The 23,504-nt window shown below is 30.9% G+C and overlaps 1 protein-coding gene across 5 annotated transcripts in view; it reads left to right on the forward strand.

The window, feature by feature from the left end:
* Positions 1-23,504, forward strand: part of Cnksr2 (connector enhancer of kinase suppressor of Ras 2) — a 255,259-nt gene that overhangs the window by 130,135 nt on the left and 101,620 nt on the right. For 3 of the 5 annotated variants that reach the window (XM_051142006.1, XM_051142007.1, XM_051142010.1), the window contains exons 8-9: positions 3,060-3,128; positions 18,157-18,303. In XM_051142006.1, coding sequence (XP_050997963.1) covers positions 3,060-3,128; positions 18,157-18,303 — 216 coding nt within the window. The remainder of the gene's footprint in view (positions 1-3,059; positions 3,129-18,156; positions 18,304-23,504) is intronic. The other 2 variants (XM_051142008.1, XM_051142009.1) reach the window with 1 other exon arrangement.

Raw genomic sequence — 23,504 nt, forward strand, 5'->3', positions numbered from 1 at the left:
AAACTAATAAATACTATCAAGTAAGCCAGAGAAGAAATCACAGAAATGGTGCTTTTGAACTGTATCATGAGGAATGGGTAGGAATCGATCTCTTTTATCTGACATTTGTGAAAATAGCAGTTCATTGTGATTTATACATTTTACTTACTTGGTGAAAATTGATAAAGTGTTATGTGATAAAAGAAATATTTGAATTTGGGTGTAGTTTATATATCCATCACATAGTCATTCTTTTCTCGATAATATTTTAATATTTTTGGAAACCTACATAATTTGTAACTAGAAGTTCTGTGCTAAGTCTTAGTAAAGCTGGTCACTAAAGTGGGTAAGTTATACCTTGCTTTGCTGTGCCCTAGATCTTTGTTTTTGTGTATAACATGTGGAGTTGGGGGACATGATCTCTGTGATCCCATTCCACATTAACAGTCTAGATCTATATGACTTACTCTGATGTTTCCTTTTTATGCAAAACTTGTTTCAATTTTTTGAACTTTATGTGCATATAAACCATCTTTTTTTCCACATCCTGACCAGAGGCATGTGCTTGATTCTTTTTCACCATTCGTCTTTTAAAAAGATCAGTTTTGAGTCAACTCGTACAAGTGACTGGCACTATTAAAATAGCGATTTATATAATCTTTTCATAATTGTTATATAGTGATGGTTTTATGTGCCACTTCCTAAAGATACTTGGAGACTTACTGAATTCATAGAATAGTGTTCATATCCCAGATGAATCTACCCCCTGAAAACTATTGTTAGTTTATTGAATAATGTTGTGCTCTTTGAGATATTATCTTTGAATTTTAACCTATGACAATTTTTTTGTGGGTTGAAAACTTATGCCAGTGAGGTAATATTGTTTCAAGTATTCCAGGTTTTCAAAATAATTAGAAATTGTAAATAAGTTTTTTTTTAAGCAACTGGCCTGACAGTATGCCTGAATTTGTACTAAAGTGCTTGGAGTACAAAGATGAAGGTCTGAATTTGGACCCTCAACACCCATATAAAAGCCAGTACCATAGAGGACATCTGTAATGCCAGTGCTAGGGGAGTAGACAGATAGATCCCTGAGGCTTGCTGAACAGTCATTATAGCTAATCCATGAACTCCAGTTCACTTAGAAAAACTGTCTCAGAAAGGAAGGTGGTAGAGTCCCAAGAGGACTCAGCAGATAAAGGTGTTTGCTGCCAGGCGTGACAACCTGAGTTTGATCTCTGGAACCAATGTAGTAAATGTAAAGAACTACTCCTTAAGGTTTTCCAGTAAATTTCACACGGATGCCATGGCATGTGTATGCCTACCCCCACACGCATACTAAGTAAATGTAAAAGTAAAAATTTTAAAGGGCATGTGGGATGGATCAGTGATAAAGGCACTTGCCAAAAAGCATGATCTGGAAGCCACATAGTAGAAAAAAATAACTGACTCCCAAAATTTGTTCTCTGATTTTCACACATGCCACCATGGCACAAGCTTGCCATATGCAGATTGAGTGAAAGAATGAATGCATGCATGAATGATTAAATGAATGAATGATTTTTAAGAAAAAAGAGTAAATACAGTGGTGAAGCAATTTGATGTCTGAGTTCAGCCGGTAGCCTAGGTACACACACACGCACAAACACACACACACACACAAAATAAAATAGAGTACATCCCATTCCTGGGTCTCAGAGGCAGTATTTTAATTGCTGGATTCTGTCACCACACTATTTTTGTTTGTTTTTAAATAGATGCTACTGAGTAATATCAAAGCACAAGAAAATTATTTTAATAGATTAATATGTTTTATAAAAATCTATATTTATCTTCTACATTGACTAATGTACAAGAGTGTATTACCATATAAAGATGCCTAACTGCATATAATTATTACTCAGAAGTAACTAGAAGAATAAGGTTCTAAAATCTATTACAAGAGCTGAAGTGCTGGGCAGTGGTGGCACACACCTATAATCCCCGAACTTGGGAGGCAGAGGCAGGCAGATTTCTGTGAGTTCGAGGCCAGCCTGGTCTCCAAAGTGAGTCCAGGACAGCCAAGGCTACACAGAGAAACCCTGTCTCAAAAAAAAAAAGACCTGGAGAATTAAAAGTTTCCTTTATGCATCTTAAAACTTCTAAATATTAAATTACCAAGTTTGTTTTTTTTCGTATTAAAGGAGTAAAGTTATGAAATTGTTATGTGCTGTAGTCATGTTGACATTTTGTTTCATTTACTGTGGTTTGTCAGCCAATTGTATTACAGTATAGGAAACATAGAACACCATGCTCTTGTAATTAAACAGGGAGAATGTTATATAATGCAGTATTGGCCTAGTTGCTGCTTGTTTAAGTTTGCTTTTCTGTATTATTCAGTATTGGCTTTATTAATAGTAAAATAAATAACCTACATAATTTTCAGGATTCAAAGTTTGATACCGATTATATTGAATGTTGAATAATATTGAAAATATTGAACTGTTTACATTAATATGGACAGTTTATATTAAATGGGAAAGGCCTAAGTAAAACTGATAGTATCATGAAATGTACATTTTTGCATTATTTGTATTACAAATAGTTTTTCATACACTATGTTTTGATCATGGTTTCCCTTCCTGCATCTGCTCTCAGATTCTCCTCAGCCCCGCTCCTTCCAACTCCATATCTACTTCTTCTTTCTCCTAGTGCTTTTTCTTTGTTGGCATTTTTATTTTAATTTTCTTGTTTGTGAAATATATTTTCAAGCCTGTTGCCTGGTAGTGCTTAGCAGGGTTTTCTAGATTAAATTTGCCAAATTTAATAGCAATTATTATTGTCCTTTCATGCTTTCAGAAAGATGCTATTGTTTTCTAGTGTACATATCTATATATGACTATGAATTTATTTTGTCAGAAGCTATACACAGAATGCAAGCCATGTGTTAACTGTCAGTAATCACATCACATTATAATAATTACTTGAAGGTTATGATTAATTTTTAAAAATCTAATTAAAGGGGTGGATTTTTGTAATATTTCTAGAGAAATGAAAACACTGCTAAACCTTATGTTATCATTTTCTTATGTTAAATTCAGTCACCTGCAGATCGATGCAAGAAAATCCATGCTGGTGATGAAGTGATTCAAGTTAATCATCAGACTGTGGTATGTATAATTATGTTAAGAGTCAGTGGGAGGAACTAATATAAACATTTCCTAAAGCTTTACAATGATACCAGTGAAAAATACCAGTATTTTATACAATATAATCAGAAAACTTCAAGTTAAACCTGAATAATTACTCTTCCAATTGCTTGATGGAATGTAAGACATGGGTTTTTGAAAAATGAGGAAATATTGGTGCTTACAAATTGACTTTTTCTGATATAACTTTATTTTTTAAGTTTTATAGGATTGTGAATTAGCTACTAGATATACATTAAGATTATTAGGTACTAGATGTATATCATGATTTTATATATATATATACATTTATTTATATGTTGGAACATTGATTTATTCACTAATGTGTGGAGGATTTGGGCATAATTTAAATAAGCATTTCCATAAAAACTGTAATCTTCAGTAGCTGACTTGCCTCTTGGTTTGTCAAAAGGAACGATAGTTTTCATTCTACAAGCACTATGTTAAATAAGTTCACAAAGCTTTCTTGCCCTATGAGGTTCACAAATCTCATCATAGAACCATGAATGACAGTGGCATTTTATGCCTGTGATAGATTTTCAAAGACCTAGAAAATGAATGGCATTCCTTTCTGATTATTTTATATGCCTCAGGTGGTTCACTTTATCTTCCCTCCTTGGCAAACATAAGATCTGATGCCAAAAATTGGAATTAAAATAATCTGAAATTATCAATATAATAATCACCATCTTTAAAAGTATGAGATTTTTAAAAAGAAATAAACATTCTACACATAGTTTACTAACTTTAGGATGAGTAATCATTTCCTGTTCATACCATTGAACTAAATTTGCTTTAGCATGTCCTAATGAAAATTTCAGAAGACTGGGTTTTGGGGGAGGGAAAAGAAGTTTAGAGATGCTCCCATGATCATGAATGTTAAAATGTTTCTTCACGGAGTTCATTGTCTACCTGATATAAAACTGGATAGAAAATGTTTAAATGAGATGTATTGGTATATGGCTGGTACTGAACAATAAAGGACAGATAATATACAAAGGCTTTCTGTACTATGACAGTCCTGGTGACTTTATTTTCTCATTATAAAACATTGTTCAATGTGTTTGTCCTTTTGGAAATTTCTGGACCAATAGAATGAGAATTTGGGCAAGGGGATAAAGCTCCTATTCCAGTACATCACCACCGTTCCCCTTTGTTGTGCTCGTATTGCTCTCTTCATTGCCAGAGACTTTAACAAATAGACCTTCTGTTGCATAGTTTCTACATGAGATTCTGCTTGGTTACATTTAAGATTGAAGATTGAAGTTAGTCTCTAGTGAAAAAAAACATTGTCTAAACAGTGTTCTTTATGGAGTAAATTTGACATTCATTAAATGAATATCGAAGTAGTCTAAATGTTTACAGAGAAACTAATAAAATCTGTATGAATTGATGATATTTAAATGCTGTGAGAATATGCACACACATTTTCCTCACAGAAATACTTTAAAAAAATTTTTTTGAAAACTACATAGAATGAGGATTTGGAAACGTAGTTCTGGCTTTTGCTCTGAAATTTTCTTATGACTTCAAATGACTAATATTATCAGAATAGTTTACCTTTTTAGGAACATCAACTGTTACTGAAAGCTTAATGTGTAATTGTGAACACAAATATCATGTCATATAATTTATCTTTTGTTTATTTTTATAATAAATCCTGCAGCAATGCTGTTGTATGTAGAAATTGAGACTCAGAAAAATTATTTAATTAATCAACATCTCATAACTTTCTGACTCCAAGACCCAGGCTCTTACTTCAATCTTGTTTTACTCTTCTACAATTTAACTTACAAAATTATCAGCCAAAGGAGTAATAATTCTAATAAATTAATAACTTTGTGAGTAAATCTCAAGATTCAATGAGACATTAAGTGGGGCCACGTATTCGAAAAGAGGAGAGAGAGAGAGAATTTATCCAACTGGAATAATTATGTTTAACAGAAATTGGAATTAGGTTTGAAGCTCATCTTTACTGCCATTTCTCACTGAGCTCATTCGTTCAGATAGATTAAATAAATAAAATGCCTATCATAAATTCTGGTACCCATTGGAAACGTGATAGCAATTTACCTTCATACCTCTTTTCTATACTTTTACCTAATACTGTACGTGTATCACCCAGAGTCCTGTTTCTTGGTACACTGCTATTACAGCTAACAAATGGGCTTTGGATTAAAACAATAGGAAGCTATATTGAGATTTGTGAGAGTAATTTTGGTTAGTAATGTAATTAGTTGCCAGATTTTCTTGGTGCTCAAATAAAAGGCATATTTGTGCATGATTTTTTAAATTAATGTAAACTACCTTTCTCTTTTTTATTATTGCCTATATTATAGTCTGTATAGTGCTTTAAGATTATTCTAAACAATACATAAAGAGAATAGAATGAAAATTATCTAAGTTTTCATACTGCTAAAGCATGAGTAGGTGAATTATTCGAAAGAAGTGTGAATTACTTGTGGTCTGCAATTATTTCTTCTATTCTCTATTGTAATTAAAATGGAGAGTAGTGCTTAACTATGGTAGTGCATTATCTAGTGTAATATATTTGGAATATATAATTAATAAAAGTATTGAATTAATTAATTAATATACCAAAATCATGATATTATCAGAATTAGCCTATATCATTCTTAACTCAGCAATTAGAAAAAAAGTAGTGCTAAATCTTATTTTTTTTAAGATACTATCTCAATAGTTTTCTGTAATTTTAAAATCTTCTTACTACTGCAAGTTGTATTGTACAATATAAAGACCACTCTTTTTCTCTATGAAAATTTCATTGAAAAACAATTTTAAATATTTCCATGAAGGTCAATGAAAGATTAATGAATAACATGGAAAATTGAATGCCATTGTTTTAAATGGCTGGTATGGTTCATATACTCAATAGCAATGGCTTTTCTTACCTCTCTTACCTATTCAACATGTTCAATTAGATGTGTGTGATTCCCTTATGATCTTTTTATTAAAATATATATTGTTATTTGAAATGAAACTGGAAGTTACATGTCCATTTTCATGTTGCTATATTCTTCATTATAAGACTTTAAGCTTTTCACATCAACATACTTCTGTGGCTGAGAAACTGACTGGCAAATAGGAAGAAGAAAAAAAAATCATGAACATCCAAGCAAAGCAGAATGATTACTATTGCATGTCTTCCCTGCCAGTGAAGATCAACTCCTGAAAGGCTGCTGAAAATATCCCAGATTCATTCTTCCTGTCTCCCTTTCTCTGTCTTATCTCTGTGTCTCTTTCTTTCTCTCCCTCTCTCCCTCCCTCTGTCCCTCCCTCTCTCCCTCCCTCTGCCTCCCTCCATCCTTCTCTCCATTTCCCTCTTCTCCATCCTCCACTCCTCCATCTCCATCTCCTTACCACCTTGGCGTAGTTTGAACTAGCAACGCTGCTTCATGATGGAGTCCAAACATGTGCTTTGCTGATGATATTGTAGTTATTAGAAAACATCAGGGCATATTCCTAATGAATCTGCTAAACTGTAGGTTAAAACTTTTGTTAGTGCAAGTGTTACAAGTATTTTTTTCATAATAGAAGCAGACGCTTTCTTCTTAGGCATATCAATTCAAAGAAGGGGGTATGTATGGTCACTGAATCTAACATTTGGAAAAGTTCGTTCTATTTTGTGTTAACATTCAAACATATCCATTGCAATTGTGAAAGGTTTTCTTGGCACTTCATGAATACTTTGGCAATAGATTTGGTTATAAAAAGCTACGTAAATAGAATAACAAGGTTGAGTTTGTCAAGAAGATAGACCGCACAAGTAGTACTGTTGTTGATCCTTAATTACTGACAGATGGAAGATAAGCATTATAAGAGAGTGTGTTTTTTAACTGTCAAGTTGGTAAATATTACTGAGTCAGACTTATAAATCATGGCAAAGGGGATAAAATGAAGGAAAGAGACTGAAGAACAGCCAACTTACCTGGGAACGTCATTCTAATTTTGGTGGTTCCTCTCTAATTCTCTGTGTACCTTCTCATTTCTGACTGTGACCTCAACTTTTTTGCTCTTCAGCCCTAGAATAAGGGCATTGTTGAGAAGGGGAGAAGTCCACATAAACAGAACATATTAAACTTTATCTCCCCTTTGTCTTCCTTTAGCTCTAACCTGTTTCCTAAATGACATTTAGTGGCATGCATATCCTACCATTTAACATTAGATTTTCCCTCAGTTTTCTAAATAAGTTTTGTCTTTATATTTTTAGTTATCTTTTCTATTCCATTTTTTTTTCTTTCCTTCACTATATGCATCTCTTCTCACTTAACTATTTCTCCTCCATTCTTGCCTTGTTTGATTTTCTTTATTCTAGCCTATTCTGTTCCTCTTTCTCAAAGGAAAAGATATTTATTTTATAATTCCTTATGCCCAAAATGTTGAAAACTGAGACCTCAAATGGCAATTTTCCTGGTATTTTCTATATATTATTCATATATTCACAAGATGGTACTAGACTATAGAGATTGATTATTATATTAGCAAAACATTCAACATTGATGCATAAATGGTTTATATAATAACCTATAAGAACAATATTGGGATTCTCCAGAATTGATATAAAACTAAATGAATTAAATACTATCCTTTGGAAGGGGAAGACATAAAAGACAATAAAATTAAATAATATATCATATATTTCAGTTATTCGTAGTAATGTTATTCATCTTATGTAGCTGTTTATGAGATATTAGCTGTTATCTATTATTTTAAATTTATCATCTTCATTAGATTGTATGCAAAGTAATTTTAAAGCACCACTTATTTGACATAAATTGTATCATTTATTTTGCTTAATCAACTCATTTTATCATCACTGCCATAATATTTCATTGTCTTTCTGTTATTAAACTTGAATCCATTCTATTAAATCTTTATATGAAAGAAATTGGCTATATTATGCCTTAATAAAAATAACTTCCTGTTAACAAATTTCTTTTCTTTGTAGACCTCTAAGTTTTGATTTGTTACTCATTTATACTGTAAATACTAGCTACACTGTGAAGAGTATAATTGTTTTTTTAAATGATTATTATAACTTCTTTTTGTTATTAGAATACCTTTGAAGTGCCAATGTACAGTTAAATATAATCTAGTTATTATGTGAAATTTTAAATGACTACTTACAAGTGATTGTTTTATATGCTTAAAATGTGTCTATTGTCAGGTGTTTTTACATACTCTAGGTTCTTAGGCTAAATGTGTATTTCACTTGCAAACTAACTTAAGTCAACTCAACACTTTCCTACCCTTGTCAAAAAAGCCAGAATTTGTCAGTCATATTAACTTCATCTACTGTTTCCTATGAGAAATATGGGTAGGCAATTACTAGATAGCATTTCCCTTTCTGGTAAAATGAGTGTATGAAAGAAAAACACTACAGAACACATCATGTCCTAGAAAATTCAAGAGACAATAACATTAATTGGAAATTATTTTGGCATATTTTTAGTAGTATTCAACCTTATTTATAAAGTCCTGTTCAGCATTGCAGCTAAAATTTCACATATTGTTGGTCATTATTTCTTATTTAAATTTCCTCTCATATTGTTTTCCTCTACATTTTATTATCTTCATAGTAGAAAAGAAAATATTTTTATTGTAATATATGGTGTGTACAGTTAACTATGACCAATTGAAGGCTGACATCGAGTTCTCATTTTTGTGTTGGTTGTCAGAAGTCTGATAAAAATGAGTTTTAAGGACAATTTCTACATTGTGGGAATTTTAAGCTATGAGTTTTATTAATAAATATTTAAAATGGTATTTAGTTAACTATACATGTACCTATATACACTTGGTTTATTTTGTATTATAAAAAGGCATATTATGACATTTAGAGGTATTTTTAAATAACCATACCTTTGTTGAAGTGTCTACTTATAAATAACATTTTAAAAATTATTCAAACCAGTTATATACTTTTACATGTTACTTTTTATACTAAGCTTTGAATTGAATTTTTATTTATTTACATTTTAAATTAAACTTGAGCCTGATCATTTTGTGAAATATGGGTATTTTCTCAAAATCCATAAATGAAAAACTTAGATTTTAAGATAATAATGAGATATTGTTTTATTCCCTAACTTTGGTAATTGGGATAATTTTCTTTATTTTAAAATAAATATATTTCCAATGTATTTTGAAGAACAAAACTGAACTATAGGAAAGACTGACTGGAACAGAATAACTTCAAATATATGTAGATATAATACTGTTGCAAATTTTTTAACTCACACAAATATCTTTATAAAAGTTATTTTAAAATATGTATTGTGGCTCTTTTAAAATATGCAAATGCTTTTTCAGAACTAATGTTCTGTATTATATAATCAGTGGTTCACCCCGCAGTTTTACCGTGCTTTAATATGACTGCTTCCTATCTCTTACTTACCTAGCATCACCTTTCAGACTAAGTCAATTATAATTTATAGGAACTAAAGTATATCATGAATGGTACTGAAATGAAAATACATTTGGCTTTAATTTAGTTTTTATTGCATGTGTGAATGAATACTGTGAATCCTCCAAAGTAAACTTTGGCATTCAGAGACTATATCATTAAAAAATGCCATGTTGAAATAGGAAAATGTAATGACAGCCATATGTACAAGATACTGAACTATGCCCACTGCTTTGGGTTTGCCTTACCAATGCAGAAATGCTAGTAACACAGAGAGTACACCTAATATATGTTATAGTTTATGAAAACAGAAATGTGTGGGTGATTCATTTAAGGGGAAAACCATGATTGCTATTTTCTTTCCCTAGAGTTCAAATGGGTTAAACAAGATACAAAACTGACTGATGAACAGATTCTAAGGGGGGAAGTTCTAATTTCCTAGAATGTTTAAATTGGCTTACTTTATTTTCTTCCTCTATCTTGGCAATAAGAAATTTTTATCTCTTAGAAATTTTCCTGTTAAGTACTGAACATCAGATCTAGACACATATCATATATATATACATATCTTATATACAAGACTTTAAAATTAATGTGAAAATATTAAATGGAAAATCTATATGCATTCAAATTATGAGTAACTCATCATGGTCTACGATTTACATTGAAATTAATAAATAGAAACAAAGGCCCTTTTAAAAATTAACTACATATGCCTTGACATATTCATATTGTACTGGAGAATTGCCTTTTAGCATTATAGAGGATGTAAAGTGAAGAGTTGCTCAATAAACATAGGAGATGTTTCCCCTAGTGAAAATGAAATTTTTTTCAAATGTGTTTATTTGATCTTATCCCAAGACTATCTTTTCTAATTATCTGCATAAACTATTAATACTAAGGTTTTATTTAGAATGGATAAAACTTAGAATCTCTAAGACTGTTCGGAAATAGATACATTTAAAAATTACTTTTTGGTAGAACTTAAAATCACTTATTTAAGTATGTTTTGCTAACTCAATGCATATACATTAGTTTATCTTTGAATCATGAATAATTCTTTACTTATGTGTAAGGAATGGATGATTGTGTGAAAGCAAGTTTGCAGTATCTCCAAATGCTTTAAAACTGTAGAGTTTCAGCCACATTTTGTGAAGTTTGAGTGAAGATGACTTGTTTGCATTAGTACTTTAGATTTAGTAGATCTAGGATCTTTGAAAGACAGGATATGTCAGAGCTTAATATTTCTGAAATATTTGTTACTATGACATTTCCTCTATGGAGCTTGTTTTGTTAAAGTAAAAGGAAGTCATTGGCACGAAATATTCATTCATTATATACTTGAGTAACTTTTTAGTAATTCTAAGAAGCAATATTTTAATAACTACCTTAGTACAAAATTTGTTGGCAAAAGTTGAGAGTTGTTAGTCATCATGTGATCATTTGTGCACTGCGTCCGGTCTCCTCAGTGCTTTTAAAAATATAGGAAGACATCTGAGTATGGAATAACTCCTAACATCACATATTTGTATAGACTGATTTTTTTTGAGAAAGGGTATCATTTATACATTACCATTGGGGAGCTAAGAATGTGAGTATACACAAGCATATGTAAATGTTAATAATGAAATTTTCTTGTGAAGGCTAATATTCTTTAAAGAATTTTAAGAAATATCCTACTTTTCTACCTGTGGGTATAAAAATGATCTCTGTAATGCCATATATGACCATGAAAAAGGGAAATCTCTAGATTGCTATGATAATCTTAAGTTCTTATATTTGTGAGTATTTATAAGTTTTCCTACTTGGGTCCAAAGAGTAATGTCTGTCGTTTCATAATTTGGTTAAATAATTCACTATATGTTTGGAAACCCAATAAGCCAGGTAATATTCTAAAGACAACTTCTGCCTTCTGTGTGCCCAAAGGAATGAAAACCTCTCGCCTCTACAGCACCAACCCAAAGACCCTTGTGTTCTCAGTCCAGGCAACCAGTTGTTCAGAACCTTCCCACATATGATTTTTTTTTAACCCAGGAACACCTGCTGACTGCTGCAGCCTGACAAAAACTCTTAAAGGGCCCCCTCCACAAGAAACCAGAACTTCTGGCTTCTGACACTTGGAATCTTAGTGACCTTGGAAATTTTTAATAAAGTTTGTGTGGTATATAAAATATGCCTTGATGTATGTGTTAGAGGTTGGTTATAAATTATAAATTAGTGAGGGATAAGATTAGCCACTTTTCACAACTTGTGCAGTGAGAAAGACAGCATTAGTTCAACATGTAAACAAATGTTTTCTTAATTAATAAGACACAGTTGTCTGAAGACCTACATCAACATTTAAAAGTTTATCTAGTTGAGAAATATCATAGAACAAGTGAAAGTTTGTCCAGTGTACTGTTAATTGTCATAATCACATTACAATGAATTTAATCTTAGAACATTTAATATAAAATAATGTTTCAAATGTTGATTTGCAAGGAAAATTGTATTGCTTCTTTGATGGTAAATATAATCTAATAGATTTAATATCAAGTATACTACTTTTTCTAAATGGAAGGTCACTTAACCTTTTATTTGATATAGTAAATTTTAAGTCTATTTTATTTAATAAAAGGTTAATGCTACATCTTGATTTTACATAAATACTAAGCCCCTTTTTAGATTTTAAGAGCATTTTGTTATTGAAACATTTAATTCTCACATTACTATATCATCTTATCAATCAAATTAACATACTTATTGTCTGTTTCTTGTCAATCGTTTTATTTATTGAAGTGTATATCTAAACATGATACTCTGTTTTTAACTCAGAAGTCACAATTGTCATCATAAGTAGAGAAAGATAGTAAGGCAAAAATTTTTACTAGTGAGGTACAGTATTGAAAGGTTCATATGATGAAAATAGGGTTCTAGTTGTAAAAAGAGGCATATTATGTTGGGTTTTGCAAGAAGATGAGACTTTATAAATAAATAAGGTTTTAGAAGTGACAGAAAAAGTATAAGCAAAGGGACACAGCTAATAGCAGACACAGCTAATAGCAAACTATGAGTTTTGAGGCAAATGGGTTTACTATCTAACCAACTCTTAATTGTTCCCCTTCAAATGCCTGAAATCATCATCTGCTTCTTTCTCCTGCTTCCCTATCTTCCCCTTGTTCTGTCATCAGCCCTCATTAAACTGTTGAAAGTTGCACAAACTTATGATAATTTCTCACACAGATTTCTTCACCATTGAATGTATGTGTGCCATTCATTCGAAATGCTAAGTATTTTAGCTTAGACTAATTGCTAACTTCACACACACACACACACACACACACACACACACACACTCACACACACACACACACACACACACACGATGAAATAGGTTGTGTCGCCCCCTTTTTGCAAGGGTGGGAAGCTCCTACTCTACATTGTGCTTGTTATAATGAAGAATTCCCTTCATTTTATTCTAAATATTTGCTCACCTGCTCATCTCTCCCTGTGGTCTTTTAACTATTCTGCTCTTTAACACTACATAGATTGTGTTGCACACCCCATTATTCTAAGGCACACAATATAATACTGATTTAAATTATTATGTCAAGTCTTAAAATAATATAAAACACTCTAGGCATTGACAAGTCACTACCTTCAGTTTGTTATAGCAGTTTTCAAAGTATGATTCCAGGCCAAGTGGCCTGAGTTGCCTCAGCACCAGGATGTAGGTGGACTGCACTTCTTTGTCCAAGTCTTCTTTCTCTAACTTCACACAACCTCCTTGAGTCCTGAACCTGCCAAAGCCGGATTCTGGCAAGAAACAGAGAAATTATTAAGCTACAACCCCAGAACAACTGGGTCAGAAGGTCTAGAGTAAAATTTGACTGTCTTGTCATTTAAACAAGCTTTTTAGTTTATTTTAATGTAAACTCATCTTTGAGAGCCATATTTAAGAAAAGAAAAGCTATAACTCGGAAAAAATGTTAAAGCTTTGAAAAGAAGAAAACATTTGCAAATAGTAGTACCATGAAGATATAAAAGACTAGGGGAAGAAGGGTAGGTTATAACACTGTTTTAAGTCTAGTAAGTAAGTACCCTGTCTAGAAGGAAACAAGCAAAAGAAATGTTACTTCCTAGGATCTTTTGTGGTGCAAAAAAAAAAAAAAAAAAGGATAAAAAAGGGAGAAATATCTTTAGGTGAGTCCAAACTTGAGAAAATTATATGGAAATTGTTGGTAGTGGTAGTGAATTTTAAAAGGAGATAATAAGATTGTGTCTTAGAGAACTAATTTTATTTGATATTCCAGAAGCTATTTGAATGATGATACTATGCTGTCCAGCTGAACAGACTCAGTGTCTTCGCCATTTACTATCTTTGTAATCTTGCTCCCCCAACCCATCACTTTTTTTTCTTTACGTGTAAAAATATCTCAATACCTTGCTTCATTGAGATGTTGTAAGAAGGAAAATAGAAAAATTAAAATAATTTCATATAAATATAAAGATCCTACCTCAGTGAAATATTGGTATCTGATTATTCAGTAAGTACTAGCACCACTGTTAGAGTATGTGACTGTAACATTTTATGGGAACCAGAAATGGTTAGGAAGATTTTAGAGTCACATTCAGGATGTTGCTAATAGAAATTATTGATGGGGCAGAGATCATTATAACAAGACTGTATAAGATATTACTTCATGCAGACAGTGAGGAAAGAGAGAACAAGGAGGCAGAGATGTAGTAGGGCTATATACCTCTACACAGGTTAATTTGTCATTCTCATATTTTTTACCACAACCCCTTTTGTTAAAGCTGTAATATTTTGTGAGTGTGGAAGTTATGTAATCATGTGAACTGTGCAAAATTATTGAAGCAGATCTTGATGGTTAGCTCTCAGTTTCACAAATCATACAATTCCTTTTTACATAGCTTAACTTATTAGTGAGTCTTTCCATGTTTCTTCATAGTATAGTATCTCTAAGTTTTAAACTTTGATTCTTTCCAATATTAGTGGCTCATGCTGTTAATAGTAGCCATAAAGATGTCTTCAGTTTTTTCAGATCCCTCTGACTATTACTACATGATAACTCAAAAGCCAGTAGAAAGAATGCCATATTTTCCCATATTTTTATTAAATATTTTCATGGTTTCTTTCATTAAATCTGTCACACTTGATATAATAAAGCTAGCCATAGACATAATAGAGAAAATGGAAAATTAACCATAAAAACATGATTAATTTTAATTTGTATATTTTAACTATTTTGACATTTGTACACATATTTAGTTCTTTGTATGGAGGATACCAACCTTCTTAAAGTGGTAACACACATGTATGTATGCCTCATTTTATCTCAGTTTCCATTCATGTTCTCCTGGTATATGTCAGCTATAAGTATCTCAATAAGGTGAAGTGTAATAAATTTATTTCAAGAGTTCTCTGTACTTCATTATATAACTGTAAGAATGTGATACCACAGAACCATATCTGGGAATCATTTTGACTGAAGTTGTAAGAACACATAACATTTGTTCATACAATTTGAAAGTATCTAAATTAAGAAGATCAAAAGAATACCAAGGAAAGAGACACTCAAATGATAAAGTCATCACAATCAGTTATTATTCATCTATACAAGTATAAAAGGAGGACTGATTTAGCTAAAACCTACCTTTTTACTAAAAGAAAAAGGTTAGGGGTAGGATATAAATTATACCTTAGCCTTCATTCCCATTCCAGAATTTCCAGAATTGTTATGAGAAATGCACTTAATGTTTAAATGATTTCTCTTGAAAATCAGTCATGAAATAAAACAAAATCAATGTAGTTCTTCTTGAACACACCTATCTAATAAACTTGTATTTGCTTTTACTAGTCATCTAAAAATGCAATGCTCAGAAAAGATTTCATTTCTTATTTCTATTGATGTTTTAGTATAACTGCCTTTCGAATTCTGTGCTTTGAATAGACGTTTTTCATCCATAACAAGCTCTTCTGATTAATTTATACAATTCAAAATATCCTAAGTAAAATACTCTTATAGACTAAACCCTTGTGTTGTTTCTAAAAATTAAAAACGTTTATTGGTAAAATTTAAAGAAATAAAAAGTATAAAGATGAAATTACATTACTCTACTTAATGTAGTCATCATTAATAATATTACATGTCATTCTGCCTTCCATACCTATATCATTTTTAAGTAAAATAATTTATTTGTGCCACTGTAAGACTTTGTTTCACACACAATCTTATATCTCCTCATAGTGAAAGTTTACATAATTTACCATATTGCTTTAATTCTAATGTGTTATCTATTTGTCCTTTCATTTCCTTATAGTAATGAAAATTGAATTTGAGAGCCAAACGTATTTACTACATGTGATTCTTGATAAAAATTTGTTCGCTTTTGTTGACCCCATTGGTGACATTATGTTAAATGATAGTAGGCAGATTGGTTAAAACATAGTCAAATTATATACCCAAATATTCTGCAATTAAATAACATTCAAGGATAAAATTAAAGTATAGTCAAGCTAACTTTACTGCCAGAAACTATTCCACTTTCTTGTGGACAAATAATTCTATGTTTGATTATTTACCCAGAAATGTATATATAGAAAATATAACAGAAAAGGACAAATCAAATTGAACTGAACATATCACAGGATAGCATGCAACTTTAAAAATCTTCAACTAAACCCAGCTTGGTCATATATGCTTATAATCCAACTACAAAGGAGGCGGAGGCAAGAAGATCATCAAAAGTTCACACGTTTTAGGCCATCCAGAACTACACAGCAAGATCCTACATCAAAAATGAATAAGTAAAGAAATGCATTTAAATTATTCATGGAGAAATTATCAGCATGCAGTTAATTGTTGAAAACTCCAGTTCTTCATTGCTTGTATTAAATACTAATTTAGGTATGGTTATCATTGATAGGTTGGTTATAAATTTTGTATGAAGATCTTGTCTTCCTTCAAATTTGTAATTCAGTATTAGGTTTCATTTTAGGGCAAGAATATGCATGCCCAGACTAACATCCACTTATGTTACCTCTTAGCTTGTATAAATAGCTATCAGAGGGGTCAGGATGGATATGAGATCCATAACAATTCCCTATTATATAAAATAGGAAATATTTGGCCTGTTCTATAATTAAAGTTGATCTGCACTAATACTCTTTTTCAAATATAGCATCCTCTTATTTCTGTTACCCAAGTTTCATAAGGATCATTTTGACTCATAGCCAAGATATTCCTGATTTTGAGCATCATCGCACCTTGCTATTTTTTCCTTGGTTTCTTGTCTGTACTCAATTCATCTGTGGCTGAATTTATCAGTAAAAGAATGTTCAATATTTATACCAAAACTATGACATTAAAGTACAATGGATATATTCCAGATTACTTCTTCATAATCTCTTAAAATCTCTGCTTCATTTTGTGGAATTGTTTACTCTCCCAAGATTGAGTAATAATTCTAGGCAAAAACATGATGAAGAGTACACAAAAAACATCTAATCTCTTTACAGAAGATACCTAAAAAGTAACTACTTCACTATTTAGAAGATTTGCTAAATTGTTTTTACAATCCAACTTAAATTTTAACCCAGTATATTTATATAAGGCACCATTAGACTTCAAATCAAAGGAATATGTTAATATGAAATACATATTTTAAAATAATTAATACAATAATTCATTTTTAATGTTTCCTTAAAACTGTCAGTTTTAACTACCCAGTTCTGAACCTTAATTACCAGATACTGCATCACTAATCCATTTTAAAAACAAAGAAAATTTCTGTTTAAAAAGTTTTAAGGATGATAAGTGAAATAATTTAACATGAATTTTTAAATCATTTATTATTTTGCTTAATTTTTTGAACTGATATTTAATAAAATGGCTTCATTAAATTTAGTACACAATATATTAAGCTTCCAGGGTTATTTGGAACACATTTCCAATAGATGCTGCACTGGAATAACATCGCTATGTCATTTAAAAATCTATCTTTATACATGATAAAAGGTTTATTACACCAAAGCTGCTGTCTTTGCATCAGAATGTTTCCTTGGTCAGTACCTGCTATTTGGTAGCACAATGTCAGTCTAAAGACATTTGTAACCACATATCTCTAAAAGATGGTGATGAGCAAGCATGTGGTGTGCTTTGTTAGCTCAGGGCATTGCCAACTCCTTGTTTTCTGGCATGTGAACTTTTAAATTGTACTTGTGAGAGCTTGGACTTAGACCTACCTGCTAAGCGGTATTAACGGTGATATTATTTTTTTTAACATTCCAAATCATTTGAATGGCAAGATACATTTTAGTCTCCGCTTTGATATGGTAAATGTCCATTATGTTGTCTCATAATTATATGGACTCTAATGTAATAATATGGTTAATCAATTCAAATATAAATCTCTCTTGAATATATATCTCCTGAAAATAGGTAGGATGATACACCAATTGTGATTTCTCTTTTTTAACTAATCTTATTAAAGGGGGAGAACATTAAATCTTTGAGTACTGTACCTCAATTTTATTGTAATGATTTTGCTGGTTACCAGGTGGGGTGGCAGTTGAAAAATTTGGTGAATGCACTACGAGAGGACCCGAGTGGTGTTATCTTAACTTTGAAAAAGCGACCTCAGAGCATGCTTACCTCAGCACCAGCTTTACTGAAAAATATGAGATGGAAGCCCCTTGCTCTGCAGGTAATGAAGCTTAATCATAAGTCATACACCATCATTTTAGCCATAGATTATCTCAGTAATGCTTCTTTTTTGTGCCTCATCTCAGCAGCATATGAATTACTCTTGTATGCTTTTGAAAATTTGTTTGTGAAATTATCTCTTCACCGCTTATCCTTTTAGACTTAATTGTGATGAAATCTGAGACAATAACTAAAACCCAAATGATAACACTAATTTAATTCTTAAAACTTAAAGCATAATTCTGAAAATCCACAAGTTATTACATGCTAAACTAGGGAGAGGAAAGAAATTAAGAGGTTTATTTTCTGTGTTATAATCTTATATTTTATAAGTTGTAATTATATACACTTCTTGAAGAAGTGGAGAGTTTATAGAATTACTTTAAATCCGGACATAAACTTGTAATTTATAAAGGGTTGGAATTTAATTTTCAAATTAGAAATTAAAATTTAATTAGAGTACTTCTCATGATAGCTCATTTTTCACTAGTCCACCCTTTGTGGTAGCAAAACCAGGGGAAGTGTTACATTAGGAATTTTACACTTTTCTTCATTATAAAACTTCACTATAAATAATTTGGATGGCAGTAAAATATATAAAAGTTACAAAAAGATATAAAATACTGTGGTTGGACAAAGATAAGAAATTAGCAGGGTATAATTCTGAAACATCATTAAAATTTTTCACAAATCTTCTATTTTTAAGTCAATTATTCCCTTTCTGTAGAAGTTTAGTGGTTGGTTGTTTTTAAATAACTGTTCATTGAATTTAGAATACTGACCATTTTTCAGATTAAGAAGAAAAGAGTTGATATTTCTCTGCTATATAAGATTTAGTAAGCTAATAGTGCTTTTTACAAGCCACAGATTTTTTTCAAATATGCAAGTTCTCCATGAAACTTGTCTTATGAATTACGATATTTTTTTCATTGTCTAAAACATTAGTATTTAATCTCAAATTTGGCATTATATTTAGATTATATTAAAATGCATAAAATGTTCCAATGTTAAGTAAGAACTTTACATTTTTGATGTGAAGCTTTTGGTATTTTTTCAAATGGATAAATGTAGATTGCATTAATATGTCTAACTGTATCTGACTTACAATATCTATACCAAAATATTTAATGATTGCTAAAATTCAGAGTCTATTTGCTTCATTAGATCATATGTATGCAGATCAAAATTCTCTATCACATTAATTCTTTTCTTACTGCATTATAAATTGCTTTATTGTTTTATTTTGAAATTTCCTATTGAAATGTCTAATGCCAAAGATCCTTTTTCAAAATTGAAAGGAGTAGGAACACTGAAGAAGATCCCCAAGCTTGCAGTTATCAGATGGTCCTCTGTATCTATGTGTAAATTTATTACTCTTCTATAGCCTTCATAAAGAAACTTGAACACCAAAAAGGTTGATCCATATACTCTAAAGTAGTATGTCTAAAAAATAAGATATTAATTTATTTAATTTTTAGGTCTTTTCCCAGTGCATAAACTGAAGAATGAATGTTACAGCAATTAAAAATGACTTTTATAAGAAAATAAAATAATCCAAAACTAGTATTTCATGTTATACATACACTTGATATATTTGTTCACAGTTTGAGCATGAAGACATTTTAAAAGTTAACTCTATTATCCCTTACATTTTAAGGTACTATTTTAGATCCATTCTTAAGTGGATATAACTAAGCATTATCTGATTATTAATTATTCCTCATTACTTACTAATTTATGCTGAATATTTTTATAAATTTACATTTTCATAATACTAACATCTGTGGGGAAAGAAAATAATTGAAATAACTACATGTGCATATATATCAACACATAAATAAATTTGCTATTTCAGCTGAATTTGGGTAACCTAAAATGTGTTGTCCAAGGTTCTTGATAGCAAAGCTGTTAGGGAAAAAAAACTACTTTTTAACACCTTTGAAAATAGCTTCAAAGTTAGCTTATATGAAACAGAAGGAAAGATTTGGCATTAATTAAATTCTTTTTAGCAGTGCTGAAAAAAATGCTTAGGAGCAAGAATGGGTATGTTCTGTAGTTTTACAACAGCACCACCACCACCACCACATGATTCTATAACCTATTTTGAGGACTGGAAATTATACCATTATAGAGTTATTTCTTGATCTTAAGGTTTTAGCTTATGCAAATTCCATACACCCCGAAGCTTAGTGGAATGCATCACAATTTTTATAGAATACAAATTTGGGTACAATTTTAAAGGTAAAGTAAAGGTGTAAAACACATAAGATTCCAAAATTGAGTGTTTGAATGCAGATTGTTCCCTAGAGGAAAAAGTCAAGTAGTAGGATGAAGTTTGATGGCAATTGTGGATTACTTCATGGCTTTGTCTGCAGTCATATTTCCCCCTGGTTTCTGAGTACCAGCCTGAAATGTGAAGCACAAAAGTTAATGCAGTAATAGTCCTCTGTGTAGACATAAGTGGCACTATTGTTTTCTTAATTCTGGTATCCATACATATCAGCTGGAACCAGAATGCCTATTAATTCAAAGGCATTAAATATAAATCATGAATATTCAGGCTTGAAGTTTGAATGATGTTAGTTCTTGTTATCAAGCAAAGCAGTAATATAGTAGGGATTAGTTTAACTAGAAGCTATATGTGAAGAATACTGGCATTTATTTAAATCAGCATGTCTATTTCACTTTTTTTTTTAATACCAGGCACAACTTATCTACTTTTTTCAAATAAAATTGATTTAATGTGGATGCCAAAAGTAGTAATACATTGTTTTCAAACCTAATGATTTTAAACAGATATGGCAATAATTTTATTTATAAAAAAAATGTTTCCTAAGGTAAAGTATTTTATTTCTAAACTATGTAAAATGATAGGGCTATTTAATATTATTTAACTGCAATGTCAGATTGTGATTGGAATTTCATTGGAAATCATAGCCAAATAAGCAAAAGCATACAATTCAACATCATGCTCACAGAGCAATTTCATCAACACATTTCATGAAACATGGCAGCTCTTTTGATAAAATTCTATTTTCTCCTACATTTGATGATAGAACTGAAGGACTTAAAGATCCCTTAATTAGATATAATGTCCAAATTTAATTACCTCTGAATTTTTTAATTCTGTTGTCATCTGTATATGTTCATAAATAGCAGGGATGTCTGTCTTTGAGATACGATCTTTTATCCTAAGAAGCTAAAACAGAGGTATCTTGCCTCCTATGAGCTGCTTTCAAAACATCTCTTTAGTGGCACTATGCAAATTTTCAGGATTCCGGTAAGCATGGTGATTGCATATGGTTATATTCTCTCAGTGAAATAAATCCCAGGAAGTGATGGATAGACCACAAGTTTATGTTTAGAAATTTGGGGCACCAAATTTCGACGCAACACAACAAGAACATATGAGCAGTCATTTTCTTCTTACAAGAGATGTATGAAAGAATTAGCTGGACACTGTCAAGAAATTTCCTTAAATTCTCACTGGGAATCAATGATTATTTAAAACTTTTGAAGAACTGAACTTTTGGTGAACTACATCTCACATCAATCAACGCTAGAGTTCAATAAACTGATTTAGGTATTGTGCAAGTCATTTTATATAAATTAACATTAAGCTATATGAATAGCATTATATTCCTAAGCTATTTTCTACTCCACAAATCTCTTCCACTGATACCATAGTTATTAGGGTTGGTTTGTGATTTTTATGCTTAAATTTCATTGTTTACTTAACCTTGATGGCAGTTTATGGAATATTGAAGAGTGTGACTAAAAGGAAATAGAAAATTATCAACAGCAGTCAATTCTGTATGGCAGTTGGTATAACAACTATAGACTGTTGAATTCACTACATTTAAAGTAATACAAATATAAATGGTTAAAGTCATTATGTAAAAGTCAAAACAGAAATAGCAGTAAAATTTATTTCAATATTAAAGAGCAAGTTGATGTTATTAAACAAACATTAGCAAAATTTTGTACATTTCTGAGACTTTTGTTTAAAAATTTGTTATGAAGAAAGCACTTTATACTAGGTGTAACACCAAAAAAAGATAGTTTTAAGTAAAATGTGATTGTCCTGGCTGGACAACAATGACATTTCTATGTTCTCCATACTCATATTAGGAAATAACTGCAAGCGATTATCATAATACATTATAGTTCATCAGTGTTTGAGCAATCAAATAAAGAAGCTAAGTAACATTTGTGGGTTTGAGCCAAATGCTTTTACAGTTTTAATACTGACTATGAATAATAACCTATGGTATGTCATTAGCCAGTGCTAAACATTTGACAACTAAGTAAGTTATGCTTTCCAGAGTTCTTAAATGTAAAGTGTTTTCAAGTAAAACCTCAACTTCCAACATACTTTCTTCTGTTAATATCTCAGAATAATGTTAACAATATTTTGGAACATATAATTTCAATTTTAATACTGCCATTTAATTGTGCACATAAGATTGAACAGCACAAAATTACATACACTAGTCTTATCAATACAATGTGCAGATGATTGGATGGAAAAAGTAATTTAGTAATATGACTCCAAATGCCATATAATAATTGTGTAATAACATACATATTTTTGTGTCCATATATCTGTACTTTTAAAATCTAAGAATCTGAGGTCTCCTGATTATATCCATAGTCTAAAATAACTTGTTTTCTTTATAGTCTAGTATGAACAACAGAAAATCCAGAGGCTTATAAAAGAAAACAAAAATGTTTTGTATTTATAAATTTGTATTCTAGTAGAAACTATAAAACTGAGGAAGAACTTTTTACCATACACAGTTATTTTGCGTACATTCTTTTCAAATAATTTTTCACTAAGGAAAAGCTTGGCCAGGTAAAAACGCATGCATCATTTTTTGAAATTATATCTAGCATTTTTATGGGGTCAAGAAATGTATAAGATTGTATGCAAGTTCTTGTTTCCATTTCCAGAATACATTTTCTCTGGAACATTTGTTGAGATTATCAAGTAAATAATTGTTAATATAAAGCAATATTCTGATACTTGATGATACCATTATTGGAAATTTAATAAGAATGTGTCTGAACTGTGTAAGGACCTAAAGACTGTCCTAAGCTAGAACTCTGGGGTACTGTGATCAACTTGAGTTTGTGATTACTTCTAAAAATAAATAAAATGAATGGCTAGATTATATACTTAATGTAATCATTTGTATCTCA

The sequence above is a fragment of the Acomys russatus genome, chromosome X (assembly GCF_903995435.1).
Source record: "Acomys russatus chromosome X, mAcoRus1.1, whole genome shotgun sequence".
In the NCBI taxonomy this organism is placed as follows: Eukaryota; Metazoa; Chordata; class Mammalia; order Rodentia; family Muridae; genus Acomys; species Acomys russatus.